Source organism: Mus musculus (genome assembly GCF_000001635.26).
Source record: "Mus musculus strain C57BL/6J chromosome 5 unlocalized genomic contig, GRCm38.p6 C57BL/6J MMCHR5_RANDOM_CTG5".
Classification (NCBI taxonomy): domain Eukaryota; kingdom Metazoa; phylum Chordata; class Mammalia; order Rodentia; family Muridae; genus Mus; species Mus musculus.
Window position 1 is genome coordinate 791,730 of NT_187059.1, and position 21,257 is coordinate 812,986.

At 41.3% G+C, this 21,257-nt stretch overlaps 1 protein-coding gene across 1 annotated transcript in view; it reads left to right on the plus strand.

The window, feature by feature from the left end:
- Nucleotides 1-17,862, plus strand: part of LOC100039010 (PRAME family member 8-like) — a 60,970-nt gene extending 43,108 nt beyond the window's left edge. The window contains exons 2-4 of the mRNA XM_017318919.2: nucleotides 14,454-14,767; nucleotides 15,430-16,020; nucleotides 16,985-17,862. Of these exons, the coding sequence (XP_017174408.1) occupies nucleotides 14,481-14,767; nucleotides 15,430-16,020; nucleotides 16,985-17,552 (1,446 nt within the window). The 5' untranslated portion in view covers nucleotides 14,454-14,480 and the 3' untranslated portion in view covers nucleotides 17,553-17,862. The remainder of the gene's footprint in view (nucleotides 1-14,453; nucleotides 14,768-15,429; nucleotides 16,021-16,984) is intronic.
- The last annotated feature ends 3,395 nt before the right edge of the window (nucleotides 17,863-21,257 follow it).

Sequence of the window (21,257 nt, forward strand, 5' to 3'; positions counted from 1 at the left end):
CTCTACCCAATTCATTCTATGAAGCCACAATTACTCTGAAACCTAAACCACACAAAGACCCAACGAAGAGACAGAACTTCAGACCAATTTCCCTTATGTATATTGCTTCAAAAATACTCAATAAAATCCTCACTAACTGAATTCAAGAATACATCAAAACAATCATTCATTATGATCAACTAGGTTTCATCCTAGGGATGCATGCAGGGATGGTTTAATATATGGACATCCATCAATGTAATCCACTATATAAACAAACTCAAAGACAAAATACACATGATCATCTCGTTAGATGCTGAGAAACAATTTGACAAAATCCAACACCCCTTCATGATAAAAGTCTTGGAAAGATCAGGAATTCAAGACCCATACCTAAACATAATTAAAGCAATCTACAGCAAACTAGTAGCCATCATCAAACTAAATGGAGCAATCCCACTAAAATCAGGGATTAGACAAAGCTGCCCACTTTCTCCCTACCTATTCGGTATAGTACTCAAAGTCCTCCCCAGAGAAATTAGACAACATAAGTAGGTCAAGGGGATACCAATTGGAAAGGGAGAAGTAAAAATACCACTATTTGCAGATGATATGAGAGTATGTATATATATATATATATATATATGATCCTAAAGATTCCACCAGAGAATTCTTAAACCTGATAAGCAGCCTCAGTGCAAAGGCTGGATATAAAATTAACTCAAACAAATCAATGGCCTTTTTCTACACAAAGGATAAATAGGATAAGAAAGAAATTAGGGAAAAACACCCTTCACAATAGTCACAAGTAATATAAAATACCTTGGTGTGACTCTAAGGAAGTGAAAGATCTGTATGATAAGAACTTCAAGTCTCTGAAGAAACAAAATGAGGAAGATCTCAGAAGATGGAAAGATCTCCCCATGCTCATGGACTGGCAGCATGAATACAGTAAAAATGACTATCTTGCCAAAAGCTATCTACAGATTCAATTCAATCTCCATCAACTTTCAACTCAATTCTTCAACGAATTAGAAAGGGCAATCTGCAAATTCATCTGGAATAACAAAAAAAAACTAGGATAGCAAAATCTCTTCTCAATGATAAAAATAACTCTGGTGGAATCACCATACCATGCCTTAACTAAAGCTGTACTACAGAGCAATTGTGATAAAAATTTCATGGTACTGGTACAGTGACAGACAGGTAGAGCAATGGAATAGAATTGAAGACCCAGATATGAATCCACACACCTATGGTCACTTGATCTTTGACAAGGGAAATAAAACCATCCGGTGGAAAAAAAGACAGCATTTTCAACAAATGGTGCTGGCACAACTGGTGGTATCTTGTAGAAGAATGTGAATTGATCCATCCTTGTACAAAGCTCAAGTCTAAGTGGATCAAAGGCCTCCACATAAGACCAGAGACACTAAAATTAATAGAGGAGAAAGTGGGGAAAAGCCTCGAAGATATGGGCACAGGGGAAAAATTCCTGAACAGAACAGCAATGGCTTGTGCTGTAAGATCAAGAATTGACAAAAGGGAACTCATAATATTGCAAAGCTTCTGTAAGGCAAAAGACATTGTCAATAAGAAAAAATAGGCCACCAACAGATTGGGAAAGAATTTTTACCAATCCTAAATCTGATAGGGGACAAATATTCAATATATACAAAGAGCTCAAGAAGCTGGACTCCAGAAAATCAAATAACCCCATTTAAAAATGGGGTTCAGAGCTAAGCAAAGAATTCTCAACTGAGGAATACGGAATGACCGAGAAGCCCCTGAAAAAATGTTCAACATCCTTAATCATCAGGGACATGCAAATCAAAACAACCTTGAGATTCCACCTCACACCAGTCAGAATGGCTAAAATCAAAAATTCAGGTGACAGCAGATGCTTGGCGAGGATGTGGAGAAAGAGGAACACTAGCCAGGCATGGTGGCACATGCCTTTAATTCCAGCACTCGGGAGGCAGAGGCAGGAAGATTTCTGAGTAAGAGATCAGCCTGTTCTACAAAGTGAGTTCCAGGACAGCCAGGGTTACACAGAATATCCCTGTCTTGAAAAACAAAATCAGAGCCGGGCATGGTGGTGGCACACGCCTTTAATCCCAGCACTCGGGAGGCAGAGGCAGGTGGATTTCTGAGTTTGAGGCCAGCCTGATCTACAAAGTGAGTTCCAGGATAGCCAGGGCTATACAGAGAAACCCTGTCTCAAAAATTTAAAAAAAAAGAAAGAAAGAAAGAGAGAGAAAGAGAGAGAGAGACAGAGACAGAGACAGAGAGAGAGAGAGAGAGAGAGAGAGAGAGAGAGAGAGAAACAAAAACAAAACAAAACAACAACAACAACAACAAAAGCCAGGCATGGTGGCACATACCTTTAATCCCAGTACTCAGGAGGCAGATTTATGAGTTCAAGGCCAGCCTCTTCTACAGAGTGAGTTCCAGGACAGCCAGGGCTACACAGAAAAACCCTGTCTCAAAAAAACCAAAAAAAAAAAAAAAAAAAAAAGAGGAACACTCTTCCACTGCTGGTGGAACTGCAATCTTGTACTACCACTCTGGAAGTCAGTCTGGAGGTTCCTTGAAAAATTGGACATTCTACTGGAAGATCCAGCAATACCTCTCCTGGGCATATACCCAGAAGTTCCAACTGGTAATAAGAACACATGTTCCACTATGTTCAGAGCAGCTTTATTTATAATCGCCAGAAGCTTGAAAGAACCCAGATGTCCCTCAACAGAGGAATGGATACAGAAATGGTGGTACATTTACACAATGGAGTACAACTCAGCTTTTAAAAACAATGGATTTATGAAATTCTTGGACAAATGTATGTATCTGGAGATTATCATCCTTAGTGAGATAACCCAATCACAAAAGAAGTCATTAGATATGCACTCACTGATAAGTGGATATTAGCCTAGAAATATAGAACACCAAAGATACAATTTGCAAAACACAAGAAAATCAAGAAGAGGGAAGACCAATGAGTGGATACTTTATTCCTCCTTAGTATAGGGAATAAAATACCCATGAAAGGAGTTACAGAGACAAAGTTTGGAGCAAAGATGAAAGGATGGACTATCCAGAGACTACCCCACCGGGGGATCCATCCCATTATCAGCCACCAAACCCAGACACTATTGCATATGCCAGAAAGATTTTGCTGAAGGGACCCTGATATAGCTGCCCCGTGTGAGGCTCTGCCAGTGCCTGGCAAATACAGAAATGGACGCTCACAGTCATCTATAAGATGGAACACAGGGCCCCCTGTGGAGAAGCTAGAGGAAGCACCCAAGGTGAAGGGGTCTGCAACCCTATAGGTGGAACAACAATATGAACTAACCAGTACCCCCGAGCTCATATCTCTAGCTGCATATGTAGCAGAAGATGGCCTAGTCCGTCATCACTGGGAACAGAGGACCCTTGGTATTGCAAACTGTTGTTTTTTTTTTTTTTTTTTTTTTGATTTTTTGAGACAGGGTTTCTCTGTGTAGCCCCGGCTGTCCTGGAACTCACTCTGTAGACCAGGCTGGCCTATAACTCAGAAATCTGCCTGCCTCTGCCTCCCAAGTGCTGGGATTAAAGGCTTCACCATCATGCCCGGCTGGTATTGCAAACTTTATATGCCCAGTACAGGGGAATGCCAGGGCCAAGAAGTGGGAGTGGGTGGGGAGGGGAGCAGGGTGGAGGGAGGCTGTAGGGAACTTTAGGGATAGCGTTTGAAATGTATATAAAGAAAATATCTAAGAAAAAAAGAAAACAACCTGTTCTTAAGACTAAAGCTCACTTTAAGGAGACAAAGGCCTTCTCCATGTTCCTGGTTCTCTCATAATCCAGGGAACTACAGCTCTCTACTTCCAAGCTTCTAGAATTGTACTCTCTCTCTTATCAAGTCTAAATATTGAAAACCGTTCCTGTATTGAACCCCAGCACCCATTCTTTATGGTTGTCTCTGTGAAACTGTTTCCATCTATAACCCAGGCTACACTCAAACTAAAGAAGATCCTGTCTCTACCTCCATGTGTAGTATGATCCTTTAGCTTGGCTAGCTCGAGTGGCATCATGTGTACACAATGTCCAAAGTTGTCCCTTCTTGAGGTTTCCCTAGTACGGGCTGAAGGAATGGTTCAGGAGTTAAGAGCACTAGGGATACAGCACACACAAGTTGCCATGTGAATGTTGGGAAATAAACCAGAGCTGTGTGTCAGAGCAGCCAGTGCTGCTAAGTGCTCAGAGATAGCTTCAGACCCCTTTCTTTGCTTTTCCTTTACTCAAAGTATTTTTTATACAGTGTGTTATTATTAAGGCTTCTCCTCCCCCAACTCCTCTGACATCTTCTCTAACTTCTCTTCCATCTCAATCCACACCCTTTGTGCCTCTCCTAAGAAAAGAAACAGTCACTTACAGAATCCTGAGACAAAGCCAGGTGCAGTAGAACACAAGTGTAATCCCAGCACTTGGGAGGAGGCAGGAAAACCTCCAGCCTGGTCTACTATGCGAGTACAGAAGAGTCTGACTTACAATGAGACCATTTCTTGAAAAAAACAAAACAAAAAAAAACAAACAAAAAATAAGCAAATAAACAAAACAGAAACCAAAGACAAAAGAAAAACACACTAGTTGAAACAGGACAAAATAAACCAACAGAAAAAAAGAGAGAGAGAGACCCAAAAAGAAGAAACAAACAAACAAACAAACAAACAAACAAACAAACAAACAAACACAACAACTAAAACTATCCCTTACAGATAAAGAGCACAATCAAAGACAGAGGAATCCAGTAAAAACAGGAAATTTGCAGCCTGACTATAAAAACAAAGGAACTGTAATTTAAAAGCCAAACAAAATAAATAAACAAAGGGGCCTGATACATTCTTCTCAGACAAAAGCTTTAAAATGCCTTTGAGTTTCTTTGTTTTGGCACCAACTGCTGGACATTCAGCCTCTCCTTAATAGTGGGATTTGCTTCCACGTGGAGACTCCAATTGACTGGAGCAGAGTTTCATCTGCAAGTCTTCATGGATTGGAGATAGCTTCTGTGTTGGGAATGGGAACGTGTATCTACTTCTTCTCTCAAGGCTGTCACGAGATGTGGTACAAGCTTGTGCAAGCCATATGCATGCTGCTTCAGCCTCTCTGAGTTCATATGAGCATCATAAGGCCTGGTGTCTTCAGTTGAGGGAGAGTTGCTATGAACAGAGTTGAGCAAGTGTCTTTTTGGTATTGTGGGTCCTCTTTGGTTATATGTCTAGGAGTGGTAAAACTGGTCTAGAAGGTAGGCAGTTTCTCACATTTCTGATAAAGTGTCAGATTTATTTCACAAGTGGTTGTCCAAGTTTGTACTCTCACCAGCAATGGGAAAGTGTTCCCCTCTTTCCATAAACTCCCCAACATGAACTGTCAGTGGTGGTTTTGATCCTAGCCATAATGATATATGCATAATGGAATCTCACAGTCATTGGGATTTGCATCTGTCAGATGATTTGGAATGTTGAACATTTATTTAGGTGCTTCTCAGCATGTAGAGAATCCTCTGTTGAAATATTCTGTATAATTCTATAGTACCCCATTTTTAAATTGAGGTATTTAGTTTGTGGATATCTAATGCTTTGTGTATTTATAGGGTTATCACCATTTATAGTGATATCACCCCTCTGTCAGATGTGGGTTGGTGAGGATGTTCTTCCAATCTTTAGGCTGCAATTTTGGCCTGCTGATGAACTCCTTTGACAAATAGAAGCTTTTCAGTTTCATCAAGTGCCATTATTCATTGCTGATCTTATTGCCTGAGCTATGGGTTTCTGTTCAGAAATTTATCTCCTGTGTCAGTGTGTTCAAGGCTAATCCCCCACTGTAGTGGATATTTCTGGTTTTCAACTTGACTATATCTGGAATGAACTGCAATCCAGAATTGGAAGGCTCACCTGTGATCCTGATCTTGAGACTGAGAGATACAAGATTCTGCCCTGGATCTTGGCATGGAGATCTCGAGGCATTGTGGCTATGAATCTCAGGAGACTAAAGCAAGGAGATCTATAAATTCAAGGTCATCTGGGGCAAAGTAAGTTCCAGATTTAGGTGTGGTGGTACACACCTTTAATCTGGGCCACACCTTCTACTGGAGACTTACACAAAAGTGGAAGAAGAAAGACTCTCTCTTCTCTGTGTGTGTGGGACTCAGCAACTGCTAGATCCTTGGACTTCCATTCACATCTGCTGCTGACCATTGTTGGGGAGTTGGACTACAGACTGTGAGTCATCATCAGTTCCCTTACTATACAGTGACTACCAGTAAGTTCTCTAACTCTAGAAAACCTTGACAAGTACATCCACTTCCTCTTGTGTTACATGCTGTGTATCCATTTTTATGTTGAGGTTTTGATCAGTTAGACTTGAGAGTATTGGAGGATAATAAATACAGAGCAGTTTGCTTTCTTATACATGCAGATGCCCAGTTAGACAGGCACAATTGGATAGGGATGATTTCTTTTTTACAATGTCTCTTTAGCATTCTCTGTTAAAAGTCTAGCGTCCATGCTTGATAGCTATGTGGGTTTATTTCTGGGTCTTCAGTTAAATTCCATTGATCAATTTATCTGTTTTACTGCCAATACCACACAGTTTTCGTTATACTATGGGCATGTAATACTACTTCAGATCAGAGAAGGTGATACTTCTAGGAATACATTTGTTGTAGAGGATTGTGGTCCTTGGTCTCAGTCCAATGGTTGTCTGTGAATGTCTGCAATTGTCTTAGGTGCTATTAGAACCTCTCAGAGGACAGCCACACCAGGCTCCTTTATATAAGCACATCTTGTCATCAACAATACTATAGGTTTTTGATGTCTGCTGATGGGATGGATCTAAGGATGCCTGTTCCTGGGTGGCTCTTTCTTCAGTCTCTGCTCCAGTTTTTGTCCCTGTTCTTCCTTTAGACAGGAACAATTCTAGGTTAAAATTTTTGAGATCGGTAGCTGGGCGGTGGTGGTACAAACCTTTAATCTCAGGTCTTGGGATGTAGAGACAATCAGATTTCTGAGTTCAAGGCCAGCCTGGTATACAAAGTGGGTTCCAGAACAGCCAGGGTTACACAGAGCAACCCTGTCTCAAAAAAAAATTTTTTTTTAGATGGGTGTGTGGTACTTTCCCTCAACTAGAAGCCATTCCTAGCCACTGGAGGTGGTCTCTTAAGGTTCTGTCTCCCCTCTGTTGCATATTTCATATTGAACTTTATTGTTTGCTTGCTTGGTTATTTATTGTTTGAACGATTTCTTTATTCTCCTTTTTGCTCTTGATTTTCTTGGTTCAAATAATATTCTGAGACAACATGGTTGTTCTTTACCTAGGGATAATTTAGAATTTCAATTCCCAGGGATCTTCTTGCCTTGGTCTTCCGGCTGGAAGGATTACTATGTGAGCCAAGACACCTGGTTATGTTTTCCTCATTTGTGACCAGCATGGGCCAGAGGGAAATTCACCTGGGAGCCATAATATGTCCTTGAAAATACATGCACAAAACCATAAAATACCATTGTAAGAGGGCATGACAAATACCCTTGTGCAGAACCTTTGGGGCCTACTTGTAGGAATTGGGCAAGAATTTGACATTGGGCTAGGACAGTGCAGTAGGCTCATATAAGAATATTTATCTTGGGCTAGTGCAAAGCTCAAGGAAAACTCGGCAGAGGAATGTGTGGCAATTGTTTTACCTTGTTCATCTTGATAAACCCAGAGAAATAGTGATCAGGGGACTTTGTTTGTTTGTTTGTTTTTGTCAATAGACTTTTTATTGGTTATTTTATTTATTTGCATTTCAATGTTCTCCCCTTCCCCATTTTGTCCTCTGGAAACCCTCATCCAAACCCCTTTCTCCTTGTTTCTATAAACGTGATCCCATACCCACCCACTACTGACTCTCCAACCTGGCATCCCCTACACTGGAGCATCAAGCCTTCACAGGACTGAGGGCCTCTCCTCCCATTGATGCCCAACAAGGCCATCCACTGACATACATGCAGCTAGAGCAATGGGTCCCTATGTGTGTACACTTTGGTTGGTGTTTCAGTCTCTGGGAGCTCTTGGGTTGTGTTGCTCTTCCTATGGGGCTGCAAACCCTTTCAGCTCCTCCAGTCCTTTTACTAACATCTCCATTGGGGACCCCTTACTCGGTACATTGTTTATTGCCTTGTTTGTTCTTTGACCTAAAACTGACTTTATCCTTTGCATGTATTTAGACTGGTATAAAAGCAGACTAGAGAAAAGTGAATCTGCTTAGGACGTAGCACTGGCTGGAGTCATGGAATAATGTTGTCTAATGGTCATTGTCTTTTCAATCATCATTCCCAACCTTGAGACCCTGTTGCCTGACAGAGCTGGCTTGATCACATTTTACAGTTATTTATCAGTTCTGGAATAAAGAGGTGAGCTTTATGCTTTGCCAATCGTATACTATGGTAGTACTCAGAAAGCAGAGCCAGGAGGATGGCTTCATCCACCTTGGAGGGAATTCTGTGGTGTGACTCCAGTAGTACAGTCCTTGCTTGGCATTCACAATTAAGGTTATAAATCACTGCATGATCTAGACAAATGGGGCATGCCTGTGTTCCCAGAACACGTGAGTCTGAATAGAGGCTCAGAAATCCAATGGTATCTTTGCTGTAATAGATAGTGTGAGGCAAACCTGTTCTATATTAAAATATTTTCAAAACAAGTTAAAAAGTGTGTCAGGGAGAGGCATAACATCAATGATTCTAAAAAGTCGGAGCAGGTTTGAGAAAGGAAGGATCAGTGGACATGGAGAGATGATCAGGGTTTCCTGGGCAGAGATAAAATCTCTAGGATTAGGAGATTTTCAGAATACCTGATATTTGCAGAACACATAAATTCAATGCCCAACAAGTGTGATTGTGGCTTGGAACTACCTTTAGCTTCAGTGTTTCTGGAATCCTCTTCCCTTTCCTAGACTTAATAAGCACTATGACAACATGCAGACACACACACACACACACACACACTCACACAGAGACCTTGGATGATTCAGACCTAAAGGGGAAAGGCTCAGGGAATCCTGTAGAAGAGAACAAAGAAAGAGGAATAGAGTCAGAGGAAATGGTGGACATCAAGGAAGCCAGAGCTTCTTAAACAAACACAGGAGAACTAACACACACAGAGAGAGACTAAAGTAGACTAAAGTAGAATTCTCAGGGCTTGTGTGGGTCTATTCCACATGGGGTATCAGTGTTGAGAAAAAAGTAGACTGACACAAGCTCCTATCCCAAACCCAGAAATTACTGAAAACCATTTACAAATGAAAAATTAGTTTTCTCAAATGGACTCTCCTTGAGGGTACAAGTCTCATTCATATGGGCAGGTCTACTGGCCAACACAAAGTGAACTCAGAGGCCTCTTTGGAGGTCCTAGGTCTCATAATGTTTTAACAGGCCTCTTTTGGGTTTTTTTGGATTTGCTTTTTAATTTAATTCTTTTTTTTTTTAATTTACCTTAAATCCCCCACTAACTGTTCTTTTCCAGGTCAGACCCTAGTTCACTACTTCTAGGTACCTTCTTACCATGTTCTCTGAGTAGGTGGAAGTTCCCTGGGTATCCCCACACCCTGGTACTTTTAGTATTTTTAAGGCAGGGCATATCCTCTCCCACTGAGGCCAGGCAAAGCAGCTCAGCTAGAAGAACACACCCCACAAACAGGCAATGGCTTCTGAAGTGGCCTTCAGTCCAGTTGTTAGGGGACCGACGTGAAGACCAAGCTAAAAATCTCCTACATCTGTGTGGGGAGGCCTATGCCCAGCCCATGTTCTCTTTGGTTGGGGTTTCAGTTTCTGAGAGCCCCAAAGGTCCCGGTTAATTTACGCTGTTGGACTTCTACAGAGTTTTTATCCCCTTTGGGACCTTTGCTCATATATTAGGGCTACCAATTTTGTATTTTTATTGGATTCTTGTGTGTGTGAGATCCTGTCCTGTATCTATATGTATTCCTTGTGGTTTTTCATTGGTTCTTTATCCTCCATTTCTTTGTTTTGTCATACTACAATATGTAACAGTTACCTAGGACTTATATTTCATCAATGTCTTCATATTTTTGCTGGATCCCAAAAATGTGTTGGTGGTCTAGAAACCACTAGACCCTGAAGTGGTTTCTCTCCTTAAACCTTTGTGTCCCATTGCTGAATTCAGGCTTGGTAACAAGTGCCATTGATCACTGAGGAACTCACAGCCTACTAAGTAAGCTCCCTTAAAGTTTTTTCTTAGAAAACACTTTTTTGTTCCATTTTTTGTTTTTAGTTTTTTTCAGACAGAGTTTCTGTTTAACAGACATGGCTGACCCAGAACTCAAATTGTAGACCAGACTAGCTGAAACTCCAAGGTCCACCTACATCTGCCTCCTTAATTCTGAGATTAAAGGCCTATTGTAGCATCTCTCACCTAACTAGATTTTGTTTTTATTTGGTTTGGTTTGGGTTTTGAGAGAGTGTTTCTCTATTTTGGAGCCCTCCCTGTCCCACACTTTAATCTGTAGATCAGTCTGGGGTCTAAAGATCCAGCTCCTCCCCTTGCCTCCAGGGTGCTGGGATTAAAGTCAGGTGCTACCCCACTCTGCTCTGCCTTAATTGTAAAACAGACCCTTAGTCCTTAGGCTTCACTGGTTAAGAATTATCTGCTTAGATAAAACTAGCCTTGAACTCACTGTGCCCAGTTTACCTTTACCTACAGAGTACAGGGATTAAAGGTGTTTGCCACCATTCCTTTTACAAATTTAATTCTCTTAAAGATTTAGCCTGGCAGTGGTGGCACACACCTTTATTCCCAACCCAACACTTGAAAGGCAAAGGCAGGCAGATTTCTGAGTTCGAGGCCAGTCTGGTATACACAGTGAGTTCCAGGACAGCCAGACCTACACAGAGAAACCCTGTCTTGAAACAAAACAAAACAAAAAACGTTTTGTTCTCCATGTTTTGGTGTTTTTCCTGCATGTATGAATGTTCAGCAAATGAACGCCTGGTGTCCAAGAAGGTCAGATGGAGTTTTCAGGTTTCCGGAAACTGGAGTTACAGATCATTTCAAGCCACCATGTAGGTGTTCAGAATAGAGTATTAATAGGTGCTCATTATTGTGGAGCAAACTCTTTGGCACATGTCCCACTCCTGATTTCATCTTGGGCAAATCATTCTGGTCATATCAAACCTGACACATTATCTGTTTTCTGTCAGCCAAAGGCAACATCTCCCTCAGACCCTCCAATTTCTGTTTGCCTTTAGGTCTATTTAGAAGTAGACTCAAATGTAAGCTCAAGCTGTCCTTCTATTTACCATAAGGCTGAGGACAGCTTTGAATTGATTCCCCGGCTTCAACAGTTCAACTCTTGAACTGTTGAGTTTCCAGGCATAGCCATTATGTCTGCTGCATACAGTGCTGGAGAGAGGAATGGCTGTATGCTGGGTAGCTCCTTACACACTGAGTGCACACCCAGCACACTTGGACAATGTTAATGGAATCAGACAATGCTCCTTCCTCTAACATTTATGTAGGTGCTACTGCAGTTTATTGAAAAAACATCCAATTCAGGCCTTGAGCTCCAGAACATACTCCTGTCTATTAAAAACTCTTTGTCCCAGATCCAGTTACAATAATATCGATGAATTATTTTCTGTCTATGATCATCAATAGATTAAACCCTGATCTGAGGCAAATCAGACTGACTTTGTGCACATGAATAAAATTGGCCCAGGTGTGGTGTTTCTCAACATTAATCCTAGCAGCAAGAACTATGCTGAGGCAGGAGGATTGCTAGAACTTAGAGTTTAGAAACAACCCTGGCTTCACAGCAAGACCCAATCCTGTAGCAACCTCAAAACTATGTAATCATAAGGCAAATGAAGGAGAAAATCTACAAATTCAGTGATGTTTTATTAAGTAACAAGTGAAATGTTTGAGTGGTATGGTATGCTATGGAGGTATTCTCATTGAGAGCTCTGGTGCAATCAATGAAATGGCTGGATGTTACATATAGAATTAAAAGGGCAGAGTTTAACCATCCAATCTAATTCTAGTTTGAGGTTGAATTACATGGCTGCAATAGGAAGGGTTATTCAGAGAGGCTTCAGTGGAGACAGAAAATATTCAGATCTGGAGATTGGGTAACTACCAGGGTTGTCTAGGACTCAGAGACCTATCTGCAGTACTCAGAACTGGTATGTAATTGGTTTCCCTAGGGTCAAGCAGTTTGATTTGAAACCCTTTAGATTCCGGGGTAGTACAGGAAATTTCATTTTCTGTCTCTTTAGTAAAACACATTGAAGACCTTGGGTTTCATTCCCGATGACGTTTTAGCCTCATCTCCACTATATCTCTAAGATAACTTGTATATTTCATTACTGTGCTTGATATATTTTTTGACACAAGAATTTTCTAAGATGTTGGGCGTGTTGCTCTGGGTTAGCTGAAATCAGATCATTCTGACTAATGTGGTCTTTCATATTTCCTTTCACTGAAATGATGATTTTTTTTTTTTTTTTGTGAGTCCCTAGCTCATGTAACTTTGATCATCTTTAACTCTGATCATCCTGGTAGCTGGAATTACATTCGTAAGTTACTCAAATGTCTTACCTTAGTCTTTGCTTTAGATCATTTTCACATAGCTGTGGTTTTTGGATAACGTCTGCTTTCGGAACCAAGGTGAGCCTGACAGTCTTGGTAGGAACCCACAGATGTTATCCTCCTTACTGGAAATTCAATATTGTTATACAACACAGGAACTTTTTGGTTGTATTATTGTTTCTTTCCTTGTTTGTTTTTGTTGTTGTTGTTGTTGTTTGATTGCTGGTTTGTTTCTTTGTTGTTTGTCCTTTTTTTTTCTTTTTTACTACTAAATTCAATTTCTCTTCAACTTAGTTTTACAGTCCAGTCATTATTCCCTTCCTGGTCTGCCATTTGTTCCTCATCACATTCTTCCTTCTCATCACCCCACCCTTTTGATAATTTTACATATTTACATTTAAAATGTTATCTCTCTTCCAGGCTTCACCTCACAAACCCCCTCCCATGATACTTTCCCTTTACCTCTAAAACATTACACCCCCACCTACCCACACACTCCTGCCTCTCCCTTCACTATGACAATAGGCCTCCAAAGGACAAGGAGCCTCCTCTCTGAAATAAGCCATTTGCTACATATGTTATCAGGAACCATAGATCCACTCATGTATGCTCCTTGTTTGGAGACTTAGTCCCTGGGAAATCTGAGAGGTCCACTTAGTTGATGTTGTTTTTCTTCCTATGAGGTTGTAATCCCCTATATCTCCTTAAATCCTTCCCTATCTCTTCCATTGGGGTCCACATGCTCAATGCAAAGGTTGCCTGTGAGTATCTGCAGTTGTCCTTAGACAGGTGGTGGCACAGCCTCTCAGAGGACAGTCATATGTTGACAACAGCAATAGTGTTTAGGTTTGGTGTCTGCTGATTTTATACATCCCAAGATCCCAGTCTCTCAAGCGCCTAATCTTCAGTCTCTGAACTATCTCTTTTCCCTGTTTTTCCTTTAGTCAGGAACAATTCTAGGTTAAAATTTTTGAGATGGATGAGTGGCCCCTTCCCTCATTAGGGAGCCATGCATATCGACTGGGGTGTCCTCTTCAAGTTCTATCTCCTCTATGTTCCATATTTCAGCTAGGATCATCTGTACTGGGTCCTGGGAATCTCTTCCATTTTGCTTCCTGTTGGGAGCTATTAAGACAACTCTTGATCTCTGAATTGGGCCTCTCCCACCGAGAAGAAAAAGGGGTCAAGAGCGGGCCAGGGACACATGGATTCCGAGAACCATGGGATGTTCTAGCCCTAGGTCATCACTGATGTCCTGACCACACCCTGATACCACCAAGCTTCCTGCTTCCCCGTGTAGCTGCCAAAAGAAAGAATTTCTATTGCCCCCCTCCCATAAGTACTTCTCCTTTTGCCTGTATTGGCCCACCCCTCCCACTGATAAGTGTCTGTACTTCCCCTTTTGCTTGTGCATTTAAGCCTTGGATCTTTCTCAATACATTGGGGTCTTGATACAACTTCAGAACGGTTTCCGTGTCCTTACTCGTACAAGGCCCTCGTCTCTCTCTACCTCCCATTAAGTTATTAGGAGGAGGTCCCCTCGAGATCCTCAAATAACTGGACGTGTTGGACAGGTCAGCTTCCTTTCATTCTTTCCTTTGTAAAGAAAGGGAAACACATAAAAATATTTTGACCCCAAAATTATGTGTCCATTAGAGTACTAGAGAGGCTCCCATGATGCCAGTGTGGGAGTCTGTCTTTACACCACCAGTTTAGGATACAGAAATAAATTGATGTCTCTAGCACTGTAACTCTAGAGCAGTAATTCAGAAACTAAATGGTTAATGTGGTGGTGAGGAAGCAGTATAAAGTTGTCTTGAATATGTATTCTTTTCTAAATGCTTCCCCAGGAGCCTTCTTCCTGAAGACCTGAGAGGATGAGTGGTCAGACCCCACCCACACTCCAGAAGCGAGCAAGGCAGACACAGCTGAGAGATGAGGCTTTGGCCATATCCCCTCTGGAGAACGTGCCAGCTGTGTACATCCCATGGCTGTTCCAAGAGGCCTTTGCTGGCAGACACAACTCGCTCATAAAGACAATGGTGGCAGCCTGGCCTTTCCAATATCTCCCTGTGGGGTCATTGATAAATATGCATAACCTGGAAACCTTGCAAGCTCTGCTAGATGGTGTAGACAGGAGACTGACAAGAAAATTTCCCCCCGGGTAAGCATATCCAAGTATTGTATATGGGAGCGTAAAGAGTACACAGTAGACATTGCCAGGGAGAATGGCTTTGTCCTAAGTCTATTAGATGCTTCTGATTGCATAAACAAGCAGAGATACAAGGTTCTTGAAATCTACTCTTTACTTGTAGAGAGCACATTTGGATATGGATTAGACTTGAATATGGACTAGAGTAGACTTAGCCTCACAGTAGAATGAGCCTATCCCTGGCCTTCACAGTAATAATAATAATAATAATTACTATTATTATTATTATTATTATAGTAATAATAATAGTAGTAGAAATAGTAATAGAAATGATGTATACCTTAGTGAAAGAAAAGTATTCAAGTGTACAGAAGCCCAGGAAAGCTTTTGTAGCATGCCTGAGTCCACCTTGGATATCAAAGTGCTTAAAAACAAAGACTGTAGCAGTGTGGGGCATGGTAGCACACGCCTTTAATCCCAGCACTTGGGAGGCAGAGGCAGTCGGATTTATGAGTTTGAGGCCTGCCTTGTCTACAGAGTGAGTTCCAGGACAGCCAGGGCTAAACAGATAAACCCTGTCTCAAAAAAAAAAAAAAAAGCTTTAGCAGGGAGGAGACCTGAGTTTAGACATATGTATCAAGAAGACTGCTGACATTCATAAGTTTCACCCACAGGAGGCCAAAACATCAGGTTCTCGACATGAGAAATGTGCACCATGTCTTCTGGAACATAGGGAGCGATGCAAATGACAGTGACTCTGATGCAGAGACCTTGGATGAAAAGCAAGTAGTGAAGGCCCTTCCCAGATATGCACTGAGGCAGCGTCTGAAGATCATAGTTGATCTGTCAATCAGTTCTCAGCTCAATGAAGAAAAAGCATATTTCTTGAATTGGGCCAAGCAGAGAAAGGGGTCCATAAATTTCTGCTGTACAAAGATGAAGATCTGGGATGCACCAGACAAAGTTATCAGAGAAATCATGAATGTTTTTCATCCAGAGCACATTACAGAATTAGAACTGTATACCGACTGGACTCTGTTGCGGCTGGCACATTTTGCTCCCTACTTTGGGCAGATGAAAAATCTTGAAAAAGTCTTCCTGGCACCACTCCACAAGAATACCTCCCCTATTATGAATATAACAGGGGCCTCAAAAGTCAAGTGTATCAAAAAGATTATTTCTCAGTTTTCCAAATTCAACTGTCTCCAACATGTCTTCATGAAACGTGTCCATTTTCTCAGAGACCACCTGCATCAGATCCTAGGGTAAGCAAGTCAGCTACCAAAGCAAATCTGTCTCTCTTCTCTTAAGGATTAGTGGTACATAATGCCTGCCACTCACTAGGAACAAAATTTAGATACTCATAACACTCTGAAAGTTATGTCTTGTTTCCATGTATACTGAGATATGCAAGGGAAATTTTACAAGTTAATTCAGTCAACTGAAATAAGCACTCATGGAGTACAGAAGTGATTTGATCTAAGGGGAGGTCAGTTCTAGTAAGCATGGGTTGTAATTCTTCGTCAATCATGCCCACTCAATCAAATGGAAAGGGACCAGCAGGGGAGTGTGTAGTAAGGTGTCAGGGTACACATCAGCTCAGTGTGAACATGAACTATATGCTCAGATCTGTGGGAACAGCCTTCTATCTCTGCCCAGTTCCCTTGGATGAAATGTTTTGTGCGAGCCCAAGTAGCACTGAGTGCATGGGACAAGGAGTATAACTTGGACTGAAACTTAGAGCCAGCATGACTGCAGAGGGAATGATAGAATGCAGATTCAATGAGTTTATCAAAATCCTGTCAGGGGTTTCTTGGGTTGGAAGCTCAATCTTCTGTGTGCTTGCTTTTTTTTTTTTTTTTTTTTTTTTTTTGTCTTTTGGAGACAGGGTTTCTCTGTGTAGTCCTGGCTGTCCTGGAACTCAGAAACCCTCCTGCCTCTTCCTCCTGAGTGCTGGCATTAAAGGCATGTGCCATCAAGCCCAGCTTCTGTGTGCCTTCTTAGCTTAAGTGATGAACTGGTTTTCGGCTTGAGGGTGAGGCCCAAGGGTGAATTGCGAGATTGTCATGACTGAGCAGTTTGCAACAGGAAGCATCACAGATGTTGTCCTTGATCATTTACTTAAACTGACCTTGGGGCACTTGGTTCATTCTACCACTGTGTACATCCCAGCCAAACCTTTACAACACCACTTGCCAGAACTAACCCTCTGGTCTCCTCTATCCCTAGGTGCCTGAGGACGCCCTTGCAGACCCTCTCCATCACTCACTGCCTAATTTCACAGACAGACTTGGATTCCTTTTCCTGCTGTCACAACCTTTTTAAGTTAAAAAATCTGGAAATCAGAGGAGTGACATTATTTGCTCTCGATCTTATGCCTCTGAGAGGTCTCCTAGGAAAACTGGCAGGTACTCTTAAGTCTCTGGATTTTCAGTGGTGTAGCATGAAGGACTCCCAGCTCATTGTCCTCTTACCTGCCCTCAGTCAATGCTCTCAGCTCAACCAGATCAACTTCTACAGCAATGACTTCTCCATGGCCATCCTGAAGGACCTTTTGCAGCACACAGCCACCTGGAGCAAGATGAATGTGGAACAATACCCTGTCCCTCTGGAGTGCTATGATGCATTGGGTCATGTCTCCAGAGAAAGATTTGTGGAACTTTGTCAGGAGCTCATGGATACCCTCAGGGCCAAAAGAGAGCCTAAGAGCATATCTTTTGCAACAAATGTCTGCCAAAATTGTGGCAAGACCTGTGTCTATGGCCAGGGGGCAAGGCTTTGTTCCTGTTTGCAGTAAACATGGATACAGGACTTCTGACTATGAATAAATGACATGCTTGGGACACATCTCTCATCCAAGGTGCTCAGAGACTGTGACTTCAGACACTTCCCATATGGTTAGAAGTAAAGAGATGGGTAGTGACTGGGACCCTGAATGCTTAGATTGAAATGTGGACTATTCCAATAGACTGTTGGACCAGGGGCATGATGGAGTCAGAATAACAGTTTGGCATTTATATGTGGCTTCTGCCCCGACAGTATATATAGATGCTTTTTGTGTACCTATCAACCTGGATGATGTCTCCCCGGGGTCTTGGACTTTTTCCAACCTTACTACCAGGTTCAGTGTCAGGATGATAGAATAGGTCCAGGTTTGGAAAGACACTGTTGTTTTATGAAGGAAGCAAAGTTCCAGGTGAATATGGCATGTATAAAATAAAAGTTTTCTTGACACATCTTTCCCTAGTCTCTTGCCTGGGCTACATGTATAACACTTTTGGGTGGCTGATCAGTTATGTGCACAAAACATTTACATTAATGTGAGCAACATAGACACAAATCTTGTGAAGAGGGATTAAAATGATCACAGATGGTTAATATCCAGTATGTTGAGACCACAAGGCACCTTGGACCCCTCAAAGATGCCTAAAGGTAAGAAGACAACATAGAGCAAAGTAAACAGGCTTTCCATTCTAGCTTTGAACTCCTGAACTTTTGGCCATGCCTTAATGAGCTTACTAACAAGAACCTCTATATACAGTCTTTATGCCACATGTCCCTAGAGCTCTATTCCTATGGAGTCCCAAACTCTATGAAGTAACCATAGTGTATAAAAAGGTGCCCACTATTATGCAGGTACCTTTGCTACATAAAGTATTTACTTTCAAAAAGACTTGTATTTTAAGTCTTCAGTTGCAATAAAAATAAAAGAAACAAAAATCTCCCTCTGCCTAGTCATTATACCCTTTTCTGTATGGTAAAGTATTACTGTCTGAATTGAATAGCATATCTAAACAGATGCCCTCTGGAGATAAGTCAAAATGTACACATTGATGCCAGGCCTGTCACAATTCAATCTTTGGAAGGTGGGTAAAGTTATCAGCTATGGTGGTACACATGGACATCTAGGCCAGCTTAAGGGATAGAAGAAGACTAAAAAACAAACAACACACCTCTCTCAGGTTCCTTCTTTCTGTCTTTCCCCACAACCTGTCTCCCTGTCTGAATGTTCAGTTCTCTGGCCTTGTTCCTTGGGACCAGTGAACTCACCTGAGGTTTGCTCATAATAATGCATTCAAGTTCTTTAAAGAAGCAAGCCATATATGGAGAGATTGCTCACAGCTTAAGGGTACATGCTGATTTTGCATAGGAGCAAAGTTTGATTTCAGTGCTAATAATCAGGTTGCTCTTGACAGGTACTCAGTCTTCAGGTGATAGGACCCTCTTTTCTGGGTTGTGTGGATCCTGGCTTTCACAAGCACAGATCCACATAATATACATGAAGCTACACACCAATCCAAAGAAGTCTTTAAATAAAAAAGTAATGACTCAATTTCATGAAGAAATTAAAAATGGCTCAATTATTTAAAATGGGGATGTTGATTGCATGGCTCAAGAGAGCACGTGGAGTTTGAGGTGTGTGCATTGACCTCAGTTGGTGAGCTGTATAGGGTGCTCTGGACTCCAGAGTTTGAACTACTGTTCCAAGAGTGAGAAAGAGGAAATTAGGAGTTTGTCAATGTTCACCATTTTTTCTCTCTATATTTTAATGTATATTACTGTTCTATTCCATGTATGCTTACATATCATAAAAGGCACCAGAACCCAGGTAACAAATTCTTGGCTCTTAGTTAATTGCTAGGTTATTTTCAATATATTTTGTTTAGAAATAGCTGAGATTAGTTAATGGACAACAAACAGTCCAGATTACTTTACATAGATACTTTCAAAGACATCAGAAATCCACAGCATGTGACACTTAATATTTATTCATTTGTTGTTGAGACACATCTGTTCTTGACATCACCCATTTCTAGATTCAAGGAAAACGTGAGCAGCCAGTCAGTGCTCTTAACTGCTCAGCCATATTTTCCTTCCCTTCCCTTTGCTTTTATTTTACTGAAAATGTTTTTTTCATGCATTGAGTTGTGATTATGTCTTCTCCTCCCTCAACTTCTCTGAAATCATCCCTGCCTTCTCTTCACCTCAATCCACACCCCTGGAAACGAAACAGCCACTCTAAGAATGATGAGACAAAACCAGGTGTGATGGTACAGAAGTGTAATCCCAGCACTTGAGAGGAAGACACAGGGTACCCTCCAGCCTGATCTACTAAGTGAGTTATAGAATAGCCAGAGTTACTCAGAGACCCTGTCTTGAAAAACAAAGAAAAGCAAATAAAAAAGCCAAAGCAAAAGAAAAACGCAAGTTGGATCAGGACAAAGTAAATAAACCAACAGAAAAAAGTCAAGCCAGGCATGGAAGTGCATGCCTTTAATCCCAGCACTTGGGAGGCAGGTGGGTTTCTGAGTTTTAGGCCAGCCTGGTCTACAGAGTGAGCTCCAGGTCAGCCAGGACTACACAGAGAAACTCTGTCTTGAAAATAACAAACAAACAAAAAGAAAGAAAAAAATTTAATTTAAAAAAAATAAAAACAACAATTAAATGCCCTTAGAGATACAGAGCACATTCAACAACAGAGAAATCTAATAAAAATAGGAAATTTTTAGCTGTCATATACAACCAAAGGACCTACTATATAAAAGGAAAACTAAATAAAGAAAAGGGCCTGATGCATGCTATTTCAACACAGAGCTGCCTAAACGCACTTGAGTTTGCTTTGTGTTGGCATCTACTGCTGGTCACTCAGCCTCTCCTTAATGTGGAGTCTCCTTCCACATGGAGACTCCATTTGACTGAAGTAGTGTTTCATTTGCAAGTCTCTATGGATTGGAGATAGCTTCTGTGTTAAGAATGGAAATTATGTGTCTACTTCTCTCAACATAGTCATGTCATGTGATATAAACTCATACATGCCCTCTGCACTCTACTTCAGACTGAGTTTATATGTGCATCAGTTCGGCTGTGTTTTAGAAAGCACGGTGTCTTCAGTTGAGGGACCGCTGCTATGAACATAGTTGAGCAAGTGTCTTTTTGGTTTTAAAAGTCCTCTCTGGGAAAATGTCTAGGAGTGGTAAAGCTGGATCTAGAAGCATTCTCAAATTTCTGAATATACTGCAAGATTGATTTCAAAAGTGGTTGTCCAAGTTTTCACTCTCAGAAACAATTGAGGAGTGTTCCCCTTGTTGTATAACCTCCCCAACATGAGCTGTCACTTGAGGTTGTGATCTTAGCCATTCTGAAGTGTGTAAGATGGAATCTCAAGAGTCATTGCGATTTGCATTTCTTAGATGATTTGGAATGTTGAACATTTATTTAGGTGCTTCTCAGCCTGTAGAGATTCCTCTGTTGAAATATTCTGTGTAATTTAGTACTTGATTTTTAAATTGGAGGATTTGGCTTGTGGATAACTAATATGTTGTTGTACTTATAGGTTTTGGATATCATCCTTCTGTCAGATGTAGTGTTAGTGAGGATCTTCTTCCAATCTTTAGTAGGCTGTCGTTTTCGCATGCTGATGCTCTCCTTTGCTGTATAGAAGCTTTTCAGTTTCACCAAATCCCGTTATTAATTGTTGATCTCATGGTCTGAGCTATGGGTT